The sequence below is a fragment of the Schistocerca serialis genome, chromosome 7, assembly GCF_023864345.2.
Source record: "Schistocerca serialis cubense isolate TAMUIC-IGC-003099 chromosome 7, iqSchSeri2.2, whole genome shotgun sequence".
NCBI lineage: Eukaryota > Metazoa > Arthropoda > Insecta > Orthoptera > Acrididae > Schistocerca > Schistocerca serialis.
In genome coordinates, this window is record NC_064644.1 from 330,317,053 (window position 1) to 330,341,855 (window position 24,803).

The window sequence follows — 24,803 nt, forward strand, 5'->3', positions numbered from 1 at the left end:
GCTGCGGCTGGGTGGCGCCTGTGGGGAGAGCCCCTGGTCGGAGTGGGTGGTATCGGGGCGGACGTTTCGCAGATGAAACGTCAACACGTATCAGGTCGCTCTGCGGCCGAGTCTTTCAAAAGAAAAGGTACCGTTTCCAGTCCTGGTTCTCCTGCCCTTTCCCGCTTGGCCACTCCATGGGAGGAGGGACAGGCCTGCCGGCTTGGGGCGAAGTACTTCCCCCGCTATTTGTTCTGTTCTCGAACCGATGGGGGGACATTCGCCACCTCCAAGCCCATGTTCTTTGTTCAGCACATTGATGACATCTTCGGGGAAATCGAGGCTCTCAGCAAGATGCGTTCAGGGTCCGTTCTTATCAAGACCACCTCCGCCACACAGTCAGCGGCGCTCCAGGCGTGCGACCGCCGAGGGGACATCCCAGTATCCATTGTCCCACATCTGGCACTAAATAGGACGCAGGGGGTTATTTTTCATCGTGACCTCCTGCTACAATCTGATGAGGAGCTCGGGGCCAACCTGGAGCGCCGAGGCGTGTATTTCGTTCGGCGAGTCCAGCGCGGCCCCAAAGACCGTCGCATCGACACCGGGGCCTTTATCCTCGCCTTCGAGGGGGACGTTCTCCCGGAGAAGGTAAAAGTGATGTGCTACCGGTGTGACGTGCGACCTTATGTCCCGCCTCCTATGCGCTGTTTTAGGTGTTTGCGCTTTGGGCACATGTCGTCACGGTGTGAGGCTGAGCCCCTTTGTGGCGATTGTGGACGTCCTCTTCGTGAGGAACATACATGCTCCCCACCACCTCAGTGCATTAATTGTCCTGGCGTCCACTCGCCTAGATCCTCAGACTGCCCCGCATATCAGAAGGAGAAGAAGATACAAGAAATCAAAACTTTGGATCGGCTCTCTTATTCTGAGGCCCGGAAGAAGTACGACCGCCTACATCCCATGCCATTGACCACTTTGTTTGCCTCAGTTGTGTCCACTCCTTCCGCGGTATCCTCACCCCTATCCTGTCCCCCCTCCGCCTCCTCCGCCCATCAGGGGGCTCTGCCTCCGCCTCCCAAATCCCTCCCTTCCAAATCCTCCTCCCCCGTGGCCCCCACCCCCTCTGCCCCAGGGGCCACCCTTCCTCCTCCTCCTCCTCCTCCTCCTCCTCCTCCTCCTCCTCCCCCCCCCCCCCAACGCCACCTGAGAAGCGATCCTCTTCTCAGGCGTCCATCAGGGAAACGTTCCGGACCCCAGCTTCCGAGGTCCGGCGTTCCAAAACGGACCCCGCGCGTGAGGACCTTCTTCGGGCCCAGCCCACCATCCCTGTGCCTCCTCGGCCTTCCAAGAAGGCCTCCAAGAAGAAGTCTCTATCCCCCTCTCCACCCCGGCGCGTTTCGTCTGACGCTCCATCCGGGAGTCGCTGCTCCCAGCCGTCCTCAGTTTCGCCAGGACGCTCTGCTGCCAGGTGCTCCGCCGGCCTTTCGTCAGCAAATGTTGCGGCCCCTCCTACACAACCAGGGGCAGCGGCTGCAGCTGGCGACGAGTCGATGGAACCGGATCTGCCTCCCGTCGGTTGTAGCATTGTTCCCTCGCAACCTGGCCCTCCACGGCCGTCGAGGTGACCGGCTTTTCCCCCCGTCTCGTTCCCCCAACTTTTTGACTAGCGATGGCGTTGTTTCTTTGGAACATAAGAGGTATTCGATCTAATCGGGAGGAATTACAACTGCTCCTCCGCCTGCACTGTCCGCTCGTCCTTGGTCTCCAGGAAACCAAGTTGCGCCCGACTGACCGTATTGCCTTTACCCACTATACCTCGGAGCGGTATGACCTCACCCCTGTGGACGGTATCCCAGCTCATGGTGGGGTCATGTTGCTCGTTCGGGACGATGTCTATTACCATCCCATCCCATTGACCACCCCACTCCAAGCAATAGCTGTCCGTATTACTCTTTCAGCTTTTACTTTTTCAGTTTGTACCATCTACACTCCTCCATCATCTGCTGTTAGTCGGGCTGACATGATGCACCTGATCGTTCAGCTTCCCCCACCGTTTTTATTGTTTGGCGACTTCAATGCCCATCATCCCCTTTGGGGCTCTCCTGCATCCTGTCCAAGAGGCTCACTCTTGGCTGATGTCTTCAACCATCTCAATCTTGTCTGCCTCAATACCGGCGCCCCGACTTTCCTCTCGGACTCTACTCATACCTACTCCCACTTGGACCTCTCGATCTGTTCTACCACTCTTGCCCGTCGGTTCGAGTGGTATGTCCTTTCTGACACCTATTCGAGCGACCACTTCCCCTGTGTCGTTCGTCTCCTGCACCACACCCCATCCCCATGTCCTTCGAGCTGGAACATACTGAAAGCTGACTGGGGACTTTACTCCTCCCTGGCGACCTTTCCGGACCACGATTTTCCCAGTTGTGACAGTCAGGTCGAATACCTCACGGCTGTTATCATCAATGCTGCCGACCGTTCCATTCCTCGTACTACTTCTTCTTCACGTCGCGTTTCCGTCCCCTGGTGGAACGAGGCTTGTAGGGACGCTATCCGTGCTCGACGACGTGCTTTACGCACCTTTCGCCGCCATCCTATGTTGGCGAATTGTATTGAATACAAACGACTCCGAGCGCAATGCCGTAGAGTCATCAAAGACAGCAAAAAAGCTTGTTGGGCCTCTTTCACCAGCTCCTTTAACAGTTTTACTCCCTCTTCCGTCGTTTGGGGTAGCCTGCGCCGGCTGTCGGGCATTAAGGCCCACTCCTCGGTACCTGGCCTGACCTCAGGTAATGAGGTCCTTGTTGATCCTGTGGCTGTCTCCAACGCCTTTGGCCGCTTTTTCGCGGAGGTTTCAAGCTCCGCCCATTACCATCCTGCCTTCCGTCCCAGGAAAGAGGCAGAAGAGGCTCGGCGACCTTCCTTCCACTCGCTGAATCGGGAAACTTATAATGCCCCCTTTACTATGCGGGAACTCGAACGTGCGCTTGCACTGTCCCGGTCCTCTGCTCCGGGACCAGATGCCATTCACGTTCAGATGCTGGCACACCTTTCTCCGGCAGGCAAAAGCTTCCTTCTTCGTACCTACAATCGCGTCTGGACTGAAGGTCAAGTCCCCATGCGTTGGCGTGACGCCGTCGTTGTTCCTATACCCAAACCCGGGAAGGATAGACACCTTCCTTCTAGTTACCGCCCCATTTCTCTTACAAGCTGTGTCTGTAAGGTGATGGAGCGCATGGTTAATGCTCAGTTAGTCTGGATTCTTGAATCTCGATGACTACTTAGTAATATCCAATGCGGCTTTCGTCGCCGCTGCTCCACTGTTGACCACCTTGTGACCTTGTCGACATTCATCATGAACAACTTTTTGCGAAGGCGCCAAACGGTAGCCGTGTTCTTCGACTTGGAGAAGGCTTATGATACCTGTTGGAGAGGAGGTATCCTCCGCACTATGCACAGGTGGGGCCTACGCGGTCGCCTGCCCCTTTTTATTGATTCCTTTTTAACGGATCGAAAGTTTAGGGTACATGTGGGTTCCGTATTGTCCGACGTCTTCCTCCAGGAGAACGGAGTGCCTCAGGGCTCCGTCTTGAGCCTACCTACCGGCGCGACGTACTGCTGTGTCGGTAAGCCTGCCGGCTGTTGTCTATGCCCGACCACCCCTCTTACAAGTCCTTCGCCGATTCTCTCGACCGTCAGTACGGGTTGTATGTGTCTGCCCTGCTGCCCCCCGAAGTCCGCTTCCGTCGCCTGCTTCGACAATTGGATTTTGCCCTCCCTACCACCTTCAGAGAGGGTGAGAGCCCGACACCACCTTGGCTCCCGGCTCCGGTTCATATTTATCTCGACCTCAGCTCACTCTCGAAGGAGGGTACTCCGGCTGCAGTGTATTGCTCACGGTTTGTCGAACTTCGTGCTCGACTTGCCGGTCACACCCTTATTTACACCGATGGCTCCAAAACTGACGATGGTGTCGGCTGTGCCTTTGTCGTCGGGGCCGCCACCTTTAAATACCGGCTCCTCGACCAATGTTTCAGCTTTACGGCCGAGCTTTTTGCTCTCCATCAGGCCGTTCAGTATGCCCGCCGCCACCGCCATCCATCGTATGTACTCTGCTCTGACTCACTCAGTGCTCTTCAGAGCCTTGGAGCTCTCTATCCTGTCCATCCCTTGATTCAACGGATACAGCAGTCCCTCCATTCTTTCGCTGATAATGGTGGTTCTGTCAGCTTTCTGTGGGTTCCCGGACATGTAGGAGTGCCTGGGAATGAGGCTGCGGATGCTGCAGCCAAGGCTGCAGTCCTCCTGCCTTGGCCAGCCTCCTATTGTGTCCCGTCATCTGACGTTCGTGGGGATGTATGTAAGAGGCTTGTGTCTTTATGGTGGGATGCTTGGTCATCCCTCCAAGGAAATAAGCTCCGGGCAGTAAAACCGCTCCCAACTGCTTGGACAACATCCTCCCGACCATCTCGGCGCGAGGAGGTCCTTCTGACCAGGTTGCGGATTGCGCATTGCCGGTTTAGCCACCGCTACCTGCTCTCCGGTGACCCAGCCCCGCAGTGCCCTTGTCAGGCATTAACAGTGCGCCATGTTTTATTGTCGTGTCCCCGTTTTGGTCAATTTCGTGTTGTCCTGTCCCTGCCATCTACTTTACCGGATGTTTTAGCTGATGATGCTCGAGCAGCTGCTCGTATTCTGCGTTTTATAACTTTAACTGGCTTGTCCAAAGACATTTAACCTTTTTACTTATTTTATCTGCATCTTTGTCAGGTCCTTCTGGTGTCCCCCCCATCCCCTTGAGTTTTAGCAGATTCCATGTGCTCTAACACCAGTGACTGGGCACTAATGACCTCAGCAGTTGAGCGCCCGTAAACCCTACAAAAAAAAAAAAAAAAGGACTAATCATTAGTTGTGTTCTTTTTTACTGCCAAAAGCCCTTCCTGACACCAACCCTGCTCCTTTATCTGTGCTTCGGGCTGGCAACAGTACTGCTGTCATACTCAGCGCACCCAGTGGTACTACATGTAGAGGTTTCAATCCAACCACCCATCTTCCAATTAAGTGTATGATAAAAATTAGGTGCAGTTGTCACAGTTTCTTTTATTTACAGATGAGAGAGAATGATTTTTGCTTTCATGAGTTAAGTCCTTAATTGAATCCCCAATTATTTGTCTCTTGAAAAGGAACTGAAAACAAAATCTATGCATATCCACTACTTTGTCATCTAAAACAAAAATTATGTTCCCTTTTTCAGGCATAAGTTGCTGTATGACTTACATACCCCATCATAAATGTAGCTACTGTAATATTGTTGTTGTTTGCAACAACACAGTCTCATGAACGGAAAGTGTCATCAAGTCGTCATAAATTACTGTGTTGATTGCAAAATATGAACTCTGGTCCTCTGTCAGCTAGAAAGACTGCTTTTTTCACCACTGAAAGGTTATTGTACAATTGTAACCCCACAATTATACACGATACTAGTAATCAAATGATGATCAGTTTATTATTCTTTTTGTTGTTATTGGTCCCTTTTTGTGCTCGGCATTGTACTGCATGTAGTTGGTTGTTTTGCCACCCAGCGGATGTCTCTAGTTCTCAGAGAACTGATGATTAGCAGATGTGCCTGGAGATTGTCAGTTTGCCACACATACACATGAAACGTGTGTGTAACACAGGTTACTTCTGAATAGATCCAAAAAATACACAGTAAGCAAAATCTAATATTTGTTTTGTAATCAGAAATGATTTTAACACAATGTATTTTAAATCTTGGCTAGAGATTAATAATTGGGTTACCAGCGAATCATCTCAATTTTTATGCTACAATAAGATGAATGTGATCAGCCATTTTCATCCTGTATCCATATGGCTGGCTGATTATTAAGCAGTGTAATGTTGTTTTTCAAGTTAACTTATGTTGTATATACAGCTGACAAGGTTCAGCCGTACTTGTCATCTCATAAGGCATCCACACTAGTTGACAGAAAACCAAATCAGCCTTTCCGTACCTGCGCCACACTCACCAAATCTCTGTGGCTCAGTACAGTGGTAGCTAGTTGAGATCCTCACAGGAAAAGGAATTTTCATTACCAATTTTTGTTTGTAAGTAACGAGAAGAGAGATGATATAAAATTTCTGATCACCACATTGTGTACAATGTGCAAACCTTATTGATGTGATAAGGAGTGATACAACACAATATTGTTGATCTTTATGTAAAACAATGGAATCTCCAGGTAGGAATATCAACAATATTAGGAAAAGGATACATTGCTACTCGCCGTAAAGATGAGCTGTTGATTTCTGACCTGCCAGAGCTGCTTATTGTAAGGGTCATGGGTGCACTAGGTGTGCTTGCTTGGGCAACAGAGTGTGTGTGTGTGTGTGTGTGTGTGTGTGTGTGTGTGTGTGTGTGTGTGTTTTGCTGAATAAGGATTTAGCTGTAATGTGTAACAATCCTTACATTATGCCTGTCTGCAACTCAAAGGATCATTTCTACGGTGTGAATAGCAGTCTGTCCTCCTCCTAAGATTGTTGATCTTTAAGTAATAAACAAAGCATACAGCTATTTGTTGTCTGCCGGGTGTTACTTCAGGAGAATTGCCATATTTATCTGACTTTTTTATGAACCTCCTTCAAAGAAATTCTTAACATTCTGCTTAATAAAATACATAAAAACTGTTGTATTGGTAGAAAGTATCATAAGATTTGCCGAAAGAAGTTAGATGGATTTTATAGCATTAATGCACAAATAGTTTTGCATCCAGTGCCACATGAAGTAATTGAGCCAGTGTTCTATATTGTAATGCAAGTCCTACCCTCTTCGTCATTGTTACAAACCAGCTCTTACTTCCTTTGAGTTTTGTGACTAGTGCATTTGGAAAATTTCCCTTTATCTCCTGCACCTTCATTCACATTTTTCAAGTAATTGGAAAATCTAAATTGAGTTCATTTACACGTAGTGAACAATTTGCTGCTCCATTTAAACAAGCTTTCTCTCATTTGCACACCCGTGAGTTTGGAAGGTAGGACTGATGGTGTGTAATTTATTCATCATCTAATGCCACCTGTGAACATTCTCATTTCTGTGACATCAGATGCCCTTCCTGTCGCATAATCATTTGTGGTCTCTGCTTCATAAATAACCATTAACTTGAAATTGATGTCATATTGTTTGTGTGGACAAAGTGTGATATGCAGACTTGTAAATGCATGTTTTTCAACAATTATGAACGTGTTTTGCTTCAATTTACTGTTCTTGTAGTGTTAATCAAACTGCATAACAAGAATATTTTATACTCCTGGATCCCTAGTGCTGAATCGGGAGAAATCTGAGCTCTTCAGGATAACACATACTTCATCATTTTTTGACAGCATTAAAAATCAACAATGCTGTTGAGCAGTTGATACTTGAGCACCATTGTTGAAACTCGTGTTTAATTATACCGACAGGTTGTGTGTATTCAGTGTTAAAATATTTATATTGGAATTAGTCTCCTGTAGAAATGTATACTATTGCAAAGTATTTGTCCATTTATTAATCAGTTCAGATCAAACTACATTTAAATTCAGGTGAGCTGCAATTTAAGTGTGATAGGTGTTTTTTTTTTTTTTAAAAAAAAGGTATTTGGGATGCATTCCCATGGTGGGCACCGCAATGAAATTTGGTGCCCACTTGCCACTACATTACCCTCATTTGGCCAAATTTCTGCCACTACACCCCATACCACTCTTCCAAAATCATCAAATTAAATGTGCACTTCACTTCGATAACCAATACTTAATCTGTAAATGAAAGTCGCTCCTTCGTTGACCTCGGTACCCAAAACTGTATTTGTGAATGTAAGATGACCCTGTATTTTTTGAATGACTAATCTGGATGACAAACCTTGTCAGTTAAGTACAGTAGTCTTGTGCCGGTGCTAGGTTTCCCTTGGTGTATTCCTGTAGTCAGACACAGCAAGACAGCTATAACACCACACTTATCTTCCATAATACAGTTATCCATTTCTCCGCTTGAAACATTCTGCACCTTTCACTGATGGAAAGTTGACCCCCTCCTCTCTCTCTCTCTCTCTCTCTCTCTCTCTCTCTCTCTCTCTCTCTCTCTCTCTCTCCTGTTTGCAATGCTAATGTGCCATATGTTTGACCTTCTCTTTTTGTGTCTTACAATCAGTGTTTAGCAAATTTGTGAAAATAACTTTGTTCATTTGGTTGTGTCTGTGTAGGAAGAAAGTCTGAAGTTCGAGGCAGATAGTATATTGTCTGATGTGACGAAGAGGAAAGCGGAAGCCCGTCGACAATTGGCACTACTCTCAGCGTTGGCTCGACTGAGGAAACTCCGGATTCAAATGGCCCTAGGACGCGGAGAAAAAGTGTCATCAGAATTGGATGCTTGTTTCTCTCGTGTTATTGGTTGGTTGATATTTAACCTAATTTTAATGGGTTACACTAATGTGATCTGAAATTTTCATTTGTGGGAATATTGCTAATTTTAATATTGGGGGATAGGAAATAGAGCACCTGTTACACATGAGGCTAAAAAGGTGAAAAGACCAACTTTGAAATAAACAACAAATCCTAAGGTTTCAGAGTGAAAGTATGGGATGAAGTAGTGCAAAGTACATTAATATACATAATAAAGAGCAAGACATACACCAGTTGTAGGTGAACAAGGTAATGTGCATAGTGTTAAGAATTGCAAATCTAAACACTCAAATATATTTATGTTAATAGAAATTTCTGGCGGAATTAAACAGTTTGAATGAAGGTAATTTGCAGAATATTAGAGGCGCTGACGTAAATATGAATGAAAACCTTGCTAGTTTTTAGAAAAATTCCTTTTCAGAGCTATTCACTGTTGTATATTATTTTTAGCTACAGGTGTAATTTGTTCAAAATGTGTACGCAGTTGATGAATTGACTAGTAGCACAGTCTCTCAGTATCAAATTTATCTAGTACTTGTCTTGTAAATATATTTCCATAAGTTTATATAAATTAAATCGCCAATATTAACTCTTTTCTATAGTGTTCTTATAGTATTTCAATGCATAATATGTGTATTACTAGTTTCATAACTATTTTTTTACTGATCTATGCAATTTAACTTTTTTCTCCATTGAAGCAACTAAAATTATATATTATAAATTGTGAGTGTGTATACTTCAGTTCACCTGAAACTAATTTGCCTATGTTGACTTCATTTTAACTTCGTACATTACTGAACCAAAGGAATATTGTGCATTGTGTTTTATTTAGTATATGACCATTAATGTCAGCTTCTGGTGCTAGCTGGAAGTAATTACTATTATTAGCAAGCACCAGTGTGTTGACTGGTCACTGGTAAAGGCACTTCAAATACATTTGATAATTCAGAATATTTAATGTGGTAGTCTTGTGTTTATAATGTATTGAAATGACAGGAAATGAAATAATACGTAAAATAAAGGAAAGGCAACAACTCAGGTATAGCTGACTGATGTGTGGCACATAGAAACACTGAACTGAATGCAGTATTTACATTGGTTTCCGAGCCATCACTCATTCTCTAGCAAAAGTGCACACATCCACACGCACAACCTCACATACACCCAAATACGGACATGCGTGGCCATGGCAAGGCTGCCGGTTGAGTTTTGGTTATTGAGGGCAGTTGCCTGTGTGGAGGGAGGTGAGTGGGTTCTAGGGAAGGATGTACAAGAAAAGGAAGGAGTAGCAGGATGGTGTGAGGCAGGTATCCCAACAGATGAATCAGTGGTGGCACAACAAGAAAAAAAAGTTCAGATGGCAGAGCATATGAGATAAAGGGGCGGAGGAAAAAGGAGGGAGGTGGGGGGGGAGGGTTATGAGGATGGAGATAAAGGGGAAGACTGGGAGGGAAAAGACTGATAGGGGTGGAAAAAGAGGGAGAGGGGGACAGAGAGAGAGAGAGAGAGAGAGAGAGAGAGAGAGAGAGAGAGAGAGAGAGAGAGAGCTGGAGTTATAGGACATGTCTTGAATTTAGGTCAGCCACAAGGAATGATCCATGAGGTTCAAGATTGGAATAAGGATGGAAAAGATATTCCGTAGGTTGGGTGGATGGTGGAACAGTACCGCTGTGAGTAGGATACACTCATCTCTGGGCATGACAAGAGGTAGTCGAAGCCCTGGTGAAGAAAGTGGTTAATCTTCCCAAGGCCAAATCAGTTCTGGGTGATCAGAGTTGTGCTGGGAAGTGGCTGGTTAACAGTTTTACTGGTGTCAGAAGAGGAGATGATACTGGAGATCTGTTTGTGGATGAACTGGATAGGATACTGTCTGTTATATAGGTCTGACAAGGTTATCTGTATATTTTGACAGCTCCTGCTTCCCACTACAGATGAAGCAACCACTGGTGGCAAGGTGATGTGCAGGCCTGATCCACATACACTCGGGGGGCACTTCACCAAATGTGTGCTCCTAGCACCAATCAGGTCAAACTCGTAGTGTCTGTGATTTTCATGTTTGTGTGGTAACACACTGATACGACGACTCCCTTTTCCGATAAACCATACCAACAAATTATGCCTTTAGACATGTCTCTTTAAGAGTAAATCAATTTTGTGTTCAGCCTGTCTTCAGCTATTCACATTTATGTATATTTCATTAACATTGTTTCTTTACTTACAACGGTTTACAAAAACAGTCTTAAAAACATCTGTTGGAAAATTCTGCAATGCTGTTAGTAAGGAGGTAATGTCCACAAAGCATAAATAAATGTAAGCTCCTGAAGGGAAAGGTATCTTGATACGTCCTCATCGAAAAACAAATGCCTATGAAACCGCCTTCAATCGCAGTAGTTGCAGAGTTGTAATATGTCCACAGTGGAGAAGAATTATTCACCAATGCCAACACCAGAAAGAATCAGAAAACAAAATTTGGCAATAAGATATGCAATCTCAGACAACAAGCAATTTGGAGTAACTATGCTATTTTTGATCAGAAGCAAACCATTAAAGTGTTCGAAATTTAATGTGTAAACTCCTCAAAAACTTATTAGCAAGCATTTTGTTCAAAAATACATTTGATGACGTATCACATGGGTTGTTCATATAATACTTAATAAAATAAGCACTCAGAATGGAAACATTTCTTGTTGTTCAAATCCAGCGGCAGCAAAATGGTGTTCTGCATGTGCAGAGTAAGGAGAACTTACACACAAGAGTGTGACTTGAGCTGCAAACCCTAGCTCAGCAGAGTGTCAGCAGAAATACCCAAAAAATGTGTGCTGTGTGAAGTACAGTGTGAGCGTCTCTCTCTCTCTCTCTCTCTCTCTCTCTCTCTCTCTCTCTCTCTCCCCCTCTCTCTCTCTCTACCGCCCCTCTCCCTCTCTCTCTACCGCCCCTCTCCCTCTCTCTCTACCGCCCCTCTCCCTCTCTCTCTACCGCCCCTCTCCCTCTCTCTCTACCGCCCCTCTCCCTCTCTCTCTACCGCCCCTCTCCCTCTCTCTCTACCGCCCCTCTCCCTCTCTCTCTACCGCCCCTCTCCCTCTCTCTCTACCGCCCCTCTCCCTCTCTCTCTACCGCCCCTCTCCCTCTCTCTCTACCGCCCCTCTCCCTCTCTCTCTACCGCCCCTCTCCCTCTCTCTCTACCGCCCCTCTCCCTCTCTCTCTACCGCCCCTCTCCCTCTCTCTCTACCGCCCCTCTCCCTCTCTCTCTACCGCCCCTCTCCCTCTCTCTCTACCGCCCCTCTCCCTCTCTCTCTACCGCCCCTCTCCCTCTCTCTCTACCGCCCCTCTCCCTCTCTCTCTACCGCCCCTCTCCCTCTCTCTCTACCGCCCCTCTCCCTCTCTCTCTACCGCCCCTCTCCCTCTCTCTCTACCGCCCCTCTCCCTCTCTCTCTACCGCCCCTCTCCCTCTCTCTCTACCGCCCCTCTCCCTCTCTCTCTACCGCCCCTCTCCCTCTCTCTCTACCGCCCCTCTCCCTCTCTCTCTACCGCCCCTCTCCCTCTCTCTCTACCGCCCCTCTCCCTCTCTCTCTACCGCCCCTCTCCCTCTCTCTCTACCGCCCCTCTCCCTCTCTCTCTACCGCCCCTCTCCCTCTCTCTCTACCCGCCCCTCTCCCTCTCTCTCTACCGCCCCTCTCCCTCTCTCTCTACCGCCCCTCTCCCTCTCTCTCTACCGCCCCTCTCCCTCTCTCTCTACCGCCCATCTCCCTCTCTCTCTACCGCCCCTCACCCTCTCTCTCTACCGCCCCCTCACCCTCTCTCTCTACCGCCCCTCACCCTCTCTCTCTACCGCCCCTCCTCCCCTCTCTCTCTACCGCCCCTCTCCCTCTCTCCTCTACCGCCCTCTCCCTCTCTCTCTACCGCCCCTCTCCCTCTCTCTCTACCGCCCCTCTCCCTCTCTCTCTACCGCCCTCTCCCTCTCTCTCTACCGCCCCTCTCCCTCTCTCTCTACCGCCCCTCTCCCTCCCACTCTACCGCCCCCTCCCTCCCTCTCTACCGCCCCTCTCCCTCCCTCTCTACCGCCCCTCTCCCTCCCTCTCTACCGCCCCTCTCCCTCCCTCTCTACCGCCCCTCTCCCTCCCTCTCTACCCGCCCCTCTCCCTCCCTCTCTACCGCCCTCTCCTCCCTCTCTACCGCCCCTCTCCCTCCCTCTCTACCGCCCCTCTCCCTCCCTCTCTACCGCCCCTCTCCCTCCTCTCTACGCCCCTCTCCCTCCCTCTCTACCGCCCCTCTCCCTCCTCTCTACCCCGCCCTCTCCCTCCTCTCTACCCCGCCCCTCTCCCTCCCTCTCTACCCGCCCCTCTCCCTCCCTCTCTACCCCCCCCTCTCCTCCCTCTCTACCCCGCCCTCTCCCTCCCTCTCTACCCCCGCCCCTCTCCCTCCCTCTCTACCCCCCCCCCTCTCCCTCCCTCTCTACCCCCCCCCCTCTCCCTCCCTCTCTCCCCCCCCCCCTCTCCTCCCTCTCTACCCCCCCCCCCCTCTCCCTCTCTCTCTACCCCCCTCTCCCTCTCCTCTACCCCCCCTCTCCCTCTCTCTCTCTCTACCCCCCCCTCTCCCTCTCTCTCTCTCTACCCCCCTCTCCCTCTCTCTCTCTCTACCCCCCCTCTCCCTCTCTCTCTCTCTACCCCCCTCTCCCTCTCTCTCTCTACCCCCCTCTCTCTCTCTCTACCCCCCTCTCTCTCTCTCTACCCCCCCTCTCTACCCCCCTCACTCTCTCTCTACCCCCCCTCTCTCTCTCTCTCTCTACCCCCCCCTCTCTCTCTCTCTACCCCCCCTCTCTCTCTCTCTCTCTACCCCCCCCTCTCTCTCTCTCTACCCCCCCTCTCTCTCTACCCCCCCTCTCACTCTACCCCCCTCTCTCTCTACCCCCCCCTCTCTCTCTACCCCCCCCCACTCTCTCTCTCTCTCTCTCTCTCTCTACCCCCCCTCTCTCTCTCTCTCCTCCTCTCTCCTCTCTCTCTACCCCCCCCACTCTCTCTCTCTCTCTCTCTCTCTCTCTCTCTACCCCCCCACTCTCTCTCTCTCTCTCTCTCTCTCTCTCTCTCTCTCTCTCAGTTTCTGGATTGAAACATATCAAAGGCCACATCCATCCCATGTGTCATTGTTGCCCTTACAGGCTTTAAATGAAACTTTCGTCATGTGACCAGATTTGTAAACTCATTGTGGGTTAGATCTGAGACCTGTATTTGAGTTAATGTATGCTTGTATGCATTTCAGATAATCTTAAGAGTCTTTGGGAAGAGAAAATGGAAGAATATGCTCTGGAGGAGAAAGGGCTCAGAGTGATGTTAACAGAAGCAGTTGATGAACGTAAGATTAGATATGACAGGACAGTTCTAGCCCAATGGAAAAGGTTACTGTTTGGACACAACCAAGCTGACATTCAAAGTTTTTATGCAGCAGCAGAGAGGAACATCGAAGATTTCCTTGCTATCAGGTACTCTTTGATAAGAGAGGGTGTGCAGCTATGCCTTTCATTGTCCTGATAAACTTTTGCAATATGTTGGGAGTTCTCCCTCCCTACCAACCTACCTACCCATTCTTCTGCATATCTGTTGCCAATTTTGTCTGTTTTGATAATGGTGTTTTTTGTTTAGGTGGTCCTGGATAAATGTTTGCTCCTGCAAGTGCTCCAATGTCTTCTGCAATTCCAATTGGTTGGGTATTACCGACAAATCCTTCATCTGGTGCATGGGAAGCTTTACTATCATCCAAAACTCAAGATGATTAATTGTTTTTAATGCTTAAGGTTTGAAGAAAGAATTATTTGTATTTTTGCCAGCAGTAAATTATACTAATAAACAAAAATGAAAAGTAAATACTGAAAAATGTGTAATGCTCGTACAACTTCATACCATTTCCCTACCATATACATGCTATGCTCTTAGTTGAGCCTAATCTACAGATTACTTAGTTTTCCATCTTCTCTCTCCAATGAAAATAACACTTCGGGTAGCCGAAGAGGTTAAGGGCATTCACTCGCAACATGTGAGAATACGGGTTCGAGTCCCAAGCCTGCATGAATTTTCATGTTTCACCAGTAGGGTAATATCTTCATACCTAATTCAGCTAATGCCAGAAAGATGCTGTAATTTCAAAAAAGAAAATTCATAAAAAAAGATAAATGCTAATTTATGTAGGTATGTTGCTGTTACAATACTAAGACATTGTGTAAAATGGAAAAAATTCAGGCCAATATTTTAGGAACTGGAGAGGTAAGATAGCCAGAATGAGAGGAATATTTATAGAGCATATCATAGAATTGTTCATATAGGGTGTGATAATGGTAGAACAGGAGTAGGAATAATAATTAATAAGGAAATTGGCAGTAGAGTAAAGATAACCTACAGGAAACAAAGCACATTGATGGTCAAATTGGATGGATGTTTAACAGCCATTGTAATTATAAAAGTGTAAATGCCAGCTGTAGGTGCAGATGACAGCTGCAATTATGTTAATTAATTCAAAGAATATGTGTAAGAAAATAATAATTTAATCTTAGTGGAAGTCCAGAATGCAGGTGAAGGTAGGAAACAGAAAGTTAGAATTTTGGTCTTGGTAAGCAAAATTAGATGCTAGATAGATCAGTAGTATAATGTGCTAGGGACAAGTTAGTCAAAGCACACACACTTTAAGAGTATTCTTGAGAAAGAAGTGTTCATGCAAAATACCACTGAATCATTGAAATTACAGAGAAAGTATTTGAAATGCTACAACTCTCAGAAGTTGAAATAATCATAATCACAAGTTAAGTTGAAATAATCACAATTTCAGACTACTTCAGGAGAATGTCATTTTAAAAAAAATAGCACCACACTTCAGACATTTGCTGATGTGGAGAACTGATGGAATATGAGGGGGTACCCTAAAAAATGAATTATTTTCAAAAGCTATATATTTTAAATTTGTTTATGAAACAATCTTATTCCCTTCAAAATCCTCTCCATTACAACTAATACATTTGTCCCACAAGTGCTTACACTGTTTGAAAGATTTTTTTTTTTTTTTTTTTTTTAGAATGCATGACTGCTCCTCCCTAATTTTTTTCGTGACTTCTTCAAAGTTTTCAAATCCGTGTCCTTTCAAATAAGAAAAAGTCACACGGAGCCAGGTCAGGCAAGTAAGGTGTGTGGGGCAGCAGGACCATGCCATTTTTAGCCAAAAACCAACAGTGGCTGTGTGTGTGTAGGTGCATTGTGGTGGAAGAACCAGTCTTCTGTCTGTAACAAATTGGGTCTTTCTTGATGAACACTGTAGCACACTCTTAACTTCCAAATAAAATTTCGACTAAGTGTCTGACCTGGGGGAACAAACTCTGAGTGAACTGCGCCCTTTGTATAAAAAAGGCAAATCAAAACTATGCTAATTTGACTTGGTACTTTTTTTTTATGGGGTGACAGTGACATCTTCCATTGGCTTTAATATTGCCTCTCTCTCTCTCTCTCTCTCTCTCTCTCTCTCTCTCTCTCTCTCTCTCTCCCTCCCTCCCCCTCCCCCCCCCTCTCTCTCTCCCCCTCCCCCCCCCCTGCCCCATAACCATAGCACCTGACTCATCACCAGAAAATTTGGATCAGTAGCTATTGTTTCAAAGCACAGTAGGTTTCAAATTGACATTCCTTGTGATTGTCAGTCAGAACAAACTTGGCAGCAACCATTTTCGTTCCCAAATCTTCTGTCAAAATTCACTGAACAGAGCTCCAAGATAACTCACTAATCTCTGGCAGTTGATCAGTTGTGTCTGTCAACGTTTCGTGAGCACAAGCTCTCAATTTTTTTCAATATTTTCGTCGATTCAGGCAGTTGATGGACATCCTCGAGGTTTGTCATCAATAGACATGTTGCTAATTTTAAATTGAGCAAACCACTGATATGCTAGTTTTTCCCGTAGTGTCACCTTAGTAAGCTGTTTTCAGCATCATTTTTATTGAGTAGAAAACAAAATTTCACAGCTGCCTCAAAAAAAAAGGCAAAACAGCGCTAGCAAAAAGTCACAGCAGATGAACAGAACAAGCCAAGTTAACAACACAGGTGGCGCTGAACTGGCAATGAGTTGCACTATACATGCCTAGCAGCAAAAATGCATACGTACTACACTAGCTCTGCCCACGGCAATGTCATTCCAGTGGTTGGTTGTGTGTGTTTTTTTTTTTTTATCCCCTCGTAGACTTAAGAGGTGTTGTAAGTGCAGCTAAAAAAGTACTAGGAATGAAAAGGCAGAGAGAGCCATGGATCACATGAGAGATACTAGAATTAATAGAGAAAGAACAAAAACGTAAAATGACGAAAGTGAACAACAACAACAAAGCTCACTCTGAAATGAAATTATCCAGAAATTAGAAAATCTAAAGGAGAGTGATGTGGATACTGTACAAGGGCTAATAGTCACTTGGGGGAACAGAGAATAAGACACTCAACGATTCAAAAGGAAAGGTGTAACGGAAACAAAAAATAGAGAGATGGAAAAAATACTAAAATTAATTTTATAGTTTTCCAAGAGCAGTTAGACCAATTGGAAATAGACCAGCACCAGAAGATGATAGGGGAGTTACTCTACCCTCTTCTGAATTTTAAAAAGCTTCGCATGAATCTGGAAGTAATGGATTTCCAGGGCATAAAGTCAAGGGACAAAGTAGTGACTATGCAAGCTTGTGTATGAAATTTTATGGAACTGGAAAAGTTCCATCAGATTGCAAAAATAATATAATTATTGCGCTTCCTAAGAAAGCAACAGCAGATAGATTTGAAAATTACAGCTCAGTCACTATAGTACCACATGCATCAGAAATACTCATAATACGCTAGTGAAGAATGGAATGGAAAATTGAAAATAGATAAGGAGAGGACCAGTTTGGTATTAGGAGAAGCAGGATCACTCAATGCTACTTTTAGCACTGATGTTAATAATAGTTCACAAATAAAAAAATAAGTAACATACATCACTTCTATTGATTCTGAGAGGGCTTGTTATAATGTGAAATGGAATAAAATGTTCTCCATTCTGAAGCACTGTGGTTTCAGCTACAGAGAGAAAAGGTAATCCATGGTCTTTGTGCAAGACAGACTCTAATACTCAGCATTGACAAAATAATATAAGAGGCGAAAATCAGGGAAGGTATAAGATAGGGTTGCGTATTGTCACCAAAGGTAATTTTATATAGAAGAGACAGCAGGAGAAGTACAGGAATATCTCATTGGGAGAGTTCATCTTGGACAACAATTCGGAGGGATACGGTTTACTGACAACATAGCAATGGTCTCAGAAAGTGAACAGAAAATAAGTTGGATGCTCAACCCTCTGACTATTCTATATGGGTTAACTTGTGTCACTACCACTGTCCCCAGGTTTTCTACACTTGTTTAAGTATATCACTGCTCTTGCATGTGGTGATGTAGAGATGATTTGCTTTTTAGCTTGTATTTGAAAAGGACGGGGGGCAGGAAGAATAAAAAATTGACTGCTACTCAGTGGTAAATTACTGAACATATTAAAAAGTAGTGATTATGAGCCAAGAGATTATGAATTGGAGGAGAAAAGCTGGAAGCTTGAGAATGGAGAAACTTAGATATAACAATGATAGCTGAAGCAGAACTTTTAAATATGTTTCGTGACATAGCAGAATATGAAGATAAAACATTTACATATTTATTATATTAGGAATACACTGGTGTTTCTTCAGGCTTCTACTTATAGGTAAAGTGCTTTAGTTTCTGATCAGAAACACAAAGGGAAGAACCAGTGTTTGTAACCAGAAACCTTTAGTAGAATAACTGCTTATGTCCATGGAAATTTTGTTACTTGGGCACAACATACATTTGATTACAAGGCTGCCGGAAGAAAGATCTCCTCTTTGAAAATAGAGGAACAGCATTAAGTATGAACATTGGCAGGTAGGTGATCATCTTATACTCATTACATTTTGCTATAAATTCACAGCTAGGACACCTAAAACTGTGTTACTGATTATTCAAACTAACCTTTATTATATTATTTGAACAACAGAATGTGTTTGTTTATTTGTTGCAAAGTAGTGTGAACTGGAACAAGCATGTAATGACTGTCGTAAAAAAGGTGAATGGTCCACTCCAGTTTATTGGGAGAATTTTAGGAAAGTGTGGATTATCTGTGAAGGAGATCACATTTAGAACACTGGTGTGGCCCATCTTGAGTACTTCTCAAGTGTTTGGGATTCCCACCAGGTCAGAGTAAAGAAAGACATCAAAGAAATTCAGAGGCAAGCTGCTAGATTTGTTACCAGCAGGTTCAGACAACATGTAAGTATTACAGAGATATTTTGGGAGCTCAATTGGGAATTTTTGGAGAGAAGGCCACATTGTTCTTGAGGAAAACAGTTGAGAAAATTTAGATAACCAGCATTGGAAGCTGACTGCAGAACAATTTGACTACAGCCAATGTACATTTCGCATAAGGACCACAAAGATAGGATAAGAGAAATTAATGCTCTTATGGAGGTGTATAGACAGTAGTTTCTCCCTCTCTCAGCTTGCAAGTGGAGCAGGAAAGGAAATAACTGGCAGTGGTACAAGGTACCTTTCACCAAACACCATACAGTGTCTTGTGGAGTATGTATGTAGGTGTATATCTTAATTCAGATTTTCATACCAGTAAAAGATACATGCATACATTGATATAGGTATTAGTGAAGATCAAAAATTATCAGTTTTCTGTTACAAAAACAAGCTTCTGGCTGTGTACCAGTACACTAACAGTTTTAAAAGGGCATTACAATTTGGAATCTTCTATTGAGTAATTGTATTTCCCTTTCAATAAGAGCTTCAGGTTTTTAAATTGGTTACCTTAAAATCAGATGGTACTTTATTGCAGAAAATTGTCCCCATTATATGTAGACTGCAGTCTGTAGACTTTTTATTACTTGCACTTACATGAAAGCTTTCTCTTTCCTGTGTGTATTTATTACATACATTACTGTTTTTGCATCATGCTGTGTATTTAATTTCACAAACATGATTGTCTGCAGGAGCACATAAAGGAGATGGTAAGTATTTTATATTTCTCATGTAGCTACCACTCTTACTGCCTTTTTTGCAGTTTGAAAATCCTGTTTGTATGGACTACTGGTGTCCCACCCTACATCTTGATACCATTGTACAGTTGTGGACTTATCAAACTAAAATAGATTTCCCATAAGGTATCATAGTTCAGGAAGGCTGAAACCCCAGCAAATACTGACTTGAAATGTAAAGAGTAAATACTGACATTCTTACAAATTAGATCAAAGCTCTTCCCAGGACACGTGTTCGTCCACAACTCTTCCCGAAAATCTGAGTTTGTTTGAGTGCAAAAGGAGGTGTAAATGGAGTAACATTTCTTGTTTGGATTATAGTTAACACATTCCGGCTGCTGTCCACAGAGATTACAGGCATGTTTTAATTTCACAAGCAGTCAGTACTCTTTCAAGTGTCTCCGGGTGCGGCTTTCCTGACTGTTACTTCACTATACATAATTCCCAAGCAGTGATGTCTTGAATTCACTTGTTCACTCGTTTAGTACTTTGTAGAGTTGCTCAGTGGATCTTCCTTTTTCCACAAAGTGCTATGTGATTTGAAAAACATATTATAGGCATGATTAGTTCCTAAACATTCATCTTTGCAGTGTGGTTCCATTGTTGTCTTGATTGCAGAAGTTTGTTATAAAATGGGGGCACTTTGACTGAGGAAGAAATTCTGTGATTGCTTGAAGAATCTGGTTCCAAAATTGATGATAATGGTTTTGAAATTTATGACAGTATTTCTGAAATAGGTGGCAATCTGCTTTCCTTCTTGCATTTTATAAGCAGGAGCTACATAACAAAGTCGAAAAAATTTAAAATTTCTGGGGTCTGCAGCAGTCACTGTAGCCCTACTGGAAAGTGTCAAGCAGGAATTTCAGTGCCACTATCTTCTCTTTATTTACAAGTAGCTTATTTGCAGTAAGGTAAGTTGACAGAATATTGCAAGTGATTTCACTACTGTTGGCAGCAGTTTTCACATCACTGCCTCAACTGACAAAGGATTCGTCATTCACTAAACTTAATGACTTGGCAGTTTCCGTAAGTTATTAATATGTGCAAGCATCAGGAAAGACACTAATGTGGCCCAAGAAGGAGACCTATCTTTAGATGAATCAACGATTCTTTGGAGGAACAGATTGTGATTTAGACAGTATATGCAAAACAAAAGGCATAAACGTGGCATCAAAATGTTCATGTTTAAATTTATTTATCAAGTTCTGTAGGACCCTACAAGTCTAAGCAACTTGGCCACAGAACGAGTCAGTATGCTGATTCTAAAATTTATAAACTAAGAATTAAATGTTTAATAAAACATGAAAAACACATTACAGAGCAGAGTTCCCAGTTACTGCAAGGAATTCCTGTACAGAATAAAGGGTATGTGCCATGAGGAAACCTATCAACTTGTATTGGAATACTTGGGGTTTATCACTCAATTTTTTCAGTTCTGCTAGGAAGCTATTCCAAATGAAACACACTCAATAGAGCACATTCTTGTGTACAATGCTTAAGGAGGTGTTATCAAAGTGCACATCATTTTTTGCGTAATGTGTGCTAAATGAATGTTGCAGTTTCTTCTGATACAGCCACTATTGTCAACAATATATTGCGTGATTGAATATACAGGGTGAGTCACCTAACGTTATCACTGGATATATTTTGTAAACCACATCAAATACTGACGAATCGATTCCACAGACCGAACGTGAGGAGAGGGGCTAGTGTAATTGGTTAATACAAACCATAAAAAAGTGCACGGAAGTATGTTTTATAACACAAACCTACATTTTTTTAAATGGAACCCTGTTAGTTTTGTTAGCACATCTGAACATACAAACAAATACATAATCAGTGCCGTTTGTTGCATTGTAAAATGTTGATTACATCCGGAGATATTGTAACCTAAAGTTGACGCTTGAGTACCACTCCTCTGCTGTTCGATCGTGTGTATCGGAGAGCATCGAATTACGTAGGGATCCAAAGGGAACGGTGATGGACCTTAGGTACAGAAGAGACTGGAACAGCACATTACGTCCACATGCTAACACCTTTTTATTGGTCTTTTTCACTGACGCACATGTACATTACCATGAGGGGTGAGGTACACGTACACACGTGGTTTCCGTTTTCAATTACATAGTGGAATAGTGTGTGTCACAACATGTCAGGCCAATAGATGTTCAATGTGGTGGCCATCATTTGCTGCACACAATTGCAATCTCTGGCGTAATGAATGTCGTACACGCCGCAGTACATCTGGTGTAATGTCGTCGCAGGCTGCCACAATACGTTGTTTCATATCCTCTGAGGTTGTAGGCACATCACGGTACACATTCTCCTTTTACGTACCCCACAGAAAGAAGTCCAGAGGTGTAAGATCAGGAGAACGGGCTGGCCAATTTATGCGTCCTCCACGTCCTATGAAATGCCCGTCAAACATCCTGTCAAGGGTCAGCCTAGTGTTAATTGCAGAATGTGCAGGTGTGGTACGTTAAATGAGAATGTGTACCGTGATGTGCCTACAACCACAGAGGATATGAAACAACGTATTGTGGCAGCCTGCGGCAACATGACACCAGATGTACTGTGGCGTGTATGACATTCATTACGCCAGAGATTGCAATTGTGTGCAGCAAATGATGGCCACCACATTGAACATCTATTGGCCTGACATGTTGGGACACACTCTATTCCACTCCGTAATTGAAAACGGAAACCACGTGTGTACGTTTACCTCACCCCTCATGGTAATGTACATGTGCGTCAGTGTAAAAGACCAATAATAAGGTGTTAGCATGTGGACGTAATGTGCTGTTCCAGTCTCTTCTGTACCTAAGGTCCATCACCGTTCCCTTTGGATCCCTACGTAATTCGATGCTCTCCGATGCACACGATCGAACAGCGGAGGAGTGGTACTCAAGCGTCAACTTTAGGTTACAATATCTCCGGATGTAATTAACATTTTACAATGCAACAAACGGCACTGATTACGTATTTGTTTATATGTTCAGATGTCCTAACAAAATTAACGGGGTTCCATTTTAAAAAATGTAGGTTTGTGTTAAAAAACATACTTCCGTGCATTTTTTTATGATTTGTATTAACCAATTACACTAGCCCCTCTCCTCACGTTCGGTCTGTGGAATTGATTCATCAGTATTTGATGTGGTTTACGAAATATATCCAGCAGTAATGTTAGGTGACTCACCCTGTATATACAGGAACTGTAGAATGAGAAGCCAGACACATCTGAACTGTGGCCTACGTGAAGTTTGCTAACTGACACTGCATATCAGTCTGACTTGTTTCTGAGCTAATATTATTCTTCATGAATGCAGAGTGTTGCCCCAAAATATAACACCATTCGAGATGACAGAATGAAAATAAGGTAAGTAGACAAGCTTTTGCGTTTCAGTGTCAGAAACAGTGGAGGTCTTTCTTATAAAGAAGATAGCAGCATCCAGTTTCTGCACAAGATCTAGAATGTGACAATTCCTAGAAGGCTTTCTGCCTATCCTCAGTCATAAGAATTTAAAATGGTCGACATCACTGACTGTTGACCATCATTGTATGATAAAATTTTCCTTTTTCAAAGGTTTCACCTCAGAAACTGTAAGCACTGCGTTTTGTTAATGTAAAACATTAATCTGTTTTCTGAAAGCCATGTGCTGACTATCCCATTAGCTACATTATTTATACAGTATTACATTCCACACCATTCATAATGTCACTGGGGTTAACTGCAAAGAGAAAAAGTGCTGGACCCACAACAGAACCCTGTGCCATTCTCCTACTTTATGGGGGAGGGGGGTTCAAAAAGTTTCTAGCCTAACAAGGAATGACAAAAATTTCATAGCACAATTTATTTTTTAATATAATACCCGTGCACACTTATACACTCACAGGCACGCTCAGATAATTTCTGCAAACCATTTAAATAAAAGGTTTTCCTTTTGAGGTCTTTTTTAGGTTTGGGAAAAGAAAAAAGTCTGATTGAGCCAAATATGGAGAATATGGGCGATGACATAACAATTCAAACATGCAGTTTCCAGTGTAGTGAGGGATTTGTATGCCGGTGTGTTGTCCTGATGCAAAAGAACTCCGCACGCCAATTTTTCTTTCTCTCTTCTCTCAAACAGCGTAGGAGGGTGCAATAATATGGTGCATTGATAGTTACACCCATTCTGGTTGATTTTCGCATCCGGAACTTTTTTGGGGTAGAGGATGAAGGATGTTTCCATTGTTGTGACTGTTGTTTTGTCTCAGGGTCAAAGTGGTGAACCCATGTTTCGTCCATTATGACATACGTTGCAAGAAAGACATCCTCACCCACTTCAAATAGGCGAACATTTCTTCACAACACTGCACATGCTCCAATCTGATCTGTATTCAAGTCTTTCGGGACCCACTGAGATGAAACTTTCTGCATTCCCAAAATACCCACAACAATGTTGTGAGTACACCCATTGGAGATTCCATATGTGGTTTCAATGTGCTGCAACATTGACTGACTATCCTGCAAAATCGTATCATATATTGCAGTCACTGTTTCATCAGTTCTGCCCCTTGACACTTCTTCCACACTCGTTCTTCCACATTTGAAGTCCGACACCCAGTTTTCCACTGTTGCATAAGATGGAGCATGCTCCTTAAGTGTAGTCCGCATGCCGTCTGTAATTTCCTAGGCCATCATTCCCTTCAAATGAAGATATTCAGTCACACCATGGTTCTCGATTCTCTCGATATTAGCCATTTTATTTACACTATGGTACAGAACATATCGTAGCAGCAAAACTAACGAAGCTGGAGCTGCAAAATTTGACTTGCATACCCACAGAGGGTCACCATAAAAGTGGGGGGTGTTGTTTGCGCAAGACATTACAGTAACTATCTTGGGCTAGAAACTTCTTGAGCACCCCTCGTACATGAGTCAGATTCTAACCTCTTCCTTGTTTATGAGCACTGGATGACAGCCTTCCACTCCCACTTTCCAGATATGAAGGAAATCGTTGTTGAACTTATATCCCTAATCCCCTAATATTCAAACTTATGCAAAAGTATTGTATGGTCCCGGTAACCAAATGCTTTCGTTAAATCAAAGAAGACACGTACTGTCCTCAGCCTATCATCTAGCCCTGCTAGTGCTTCACACACAAAAGAGTATCTGTGGACATTCTATTCCTAACTGAGTGTTTGATAGCAAATTGTATGTATTGAGATGTGCTACTAGTCTTCTGTATCGTACTTTCTCAAAAACGTTTGAAAACACTGGTAGCAATGAAGATGGCTGATAATTGTGTTCTCTCTCTCACTGTTTTTATA

The 24,803-nt window shown here is 44.1% G+C and overlaps 1 protein-coding gene across 2 annotated transcripts in view; it reads left to right on the forward strand.

Moving 5' to 3' along the window:
• The window catches only part of LOC126412170 (programmed cell death protein 7-like), a 53,951-nt gene extending 39,982 nt beyond the window's left edge, over positions 1-13,969 (forward strand). Inside the window, exons 3-4 of one of the 2 annotated variants that reach the window (XM_050081649.1) lie at positions 8,214-8,400; positions 13,669-13,969. In XM_050081649.1, the coding sequence (XP_049937606.1) occupies positions 8,214-8,400; positions 13,669-13,937 (456 nt within the window). In that variant the 3' untranslated portion in view covers positions 13,938-13,969. The remainder of the gene's footprint in view (positions 1-8,213; positions 8,401-13,668) is intronic. The other variant, XM_050081648.1, reaches the window with a different exon arrangement.
• Positions 13,970-24,803: the final 10,834 nt, after the last annotated feature.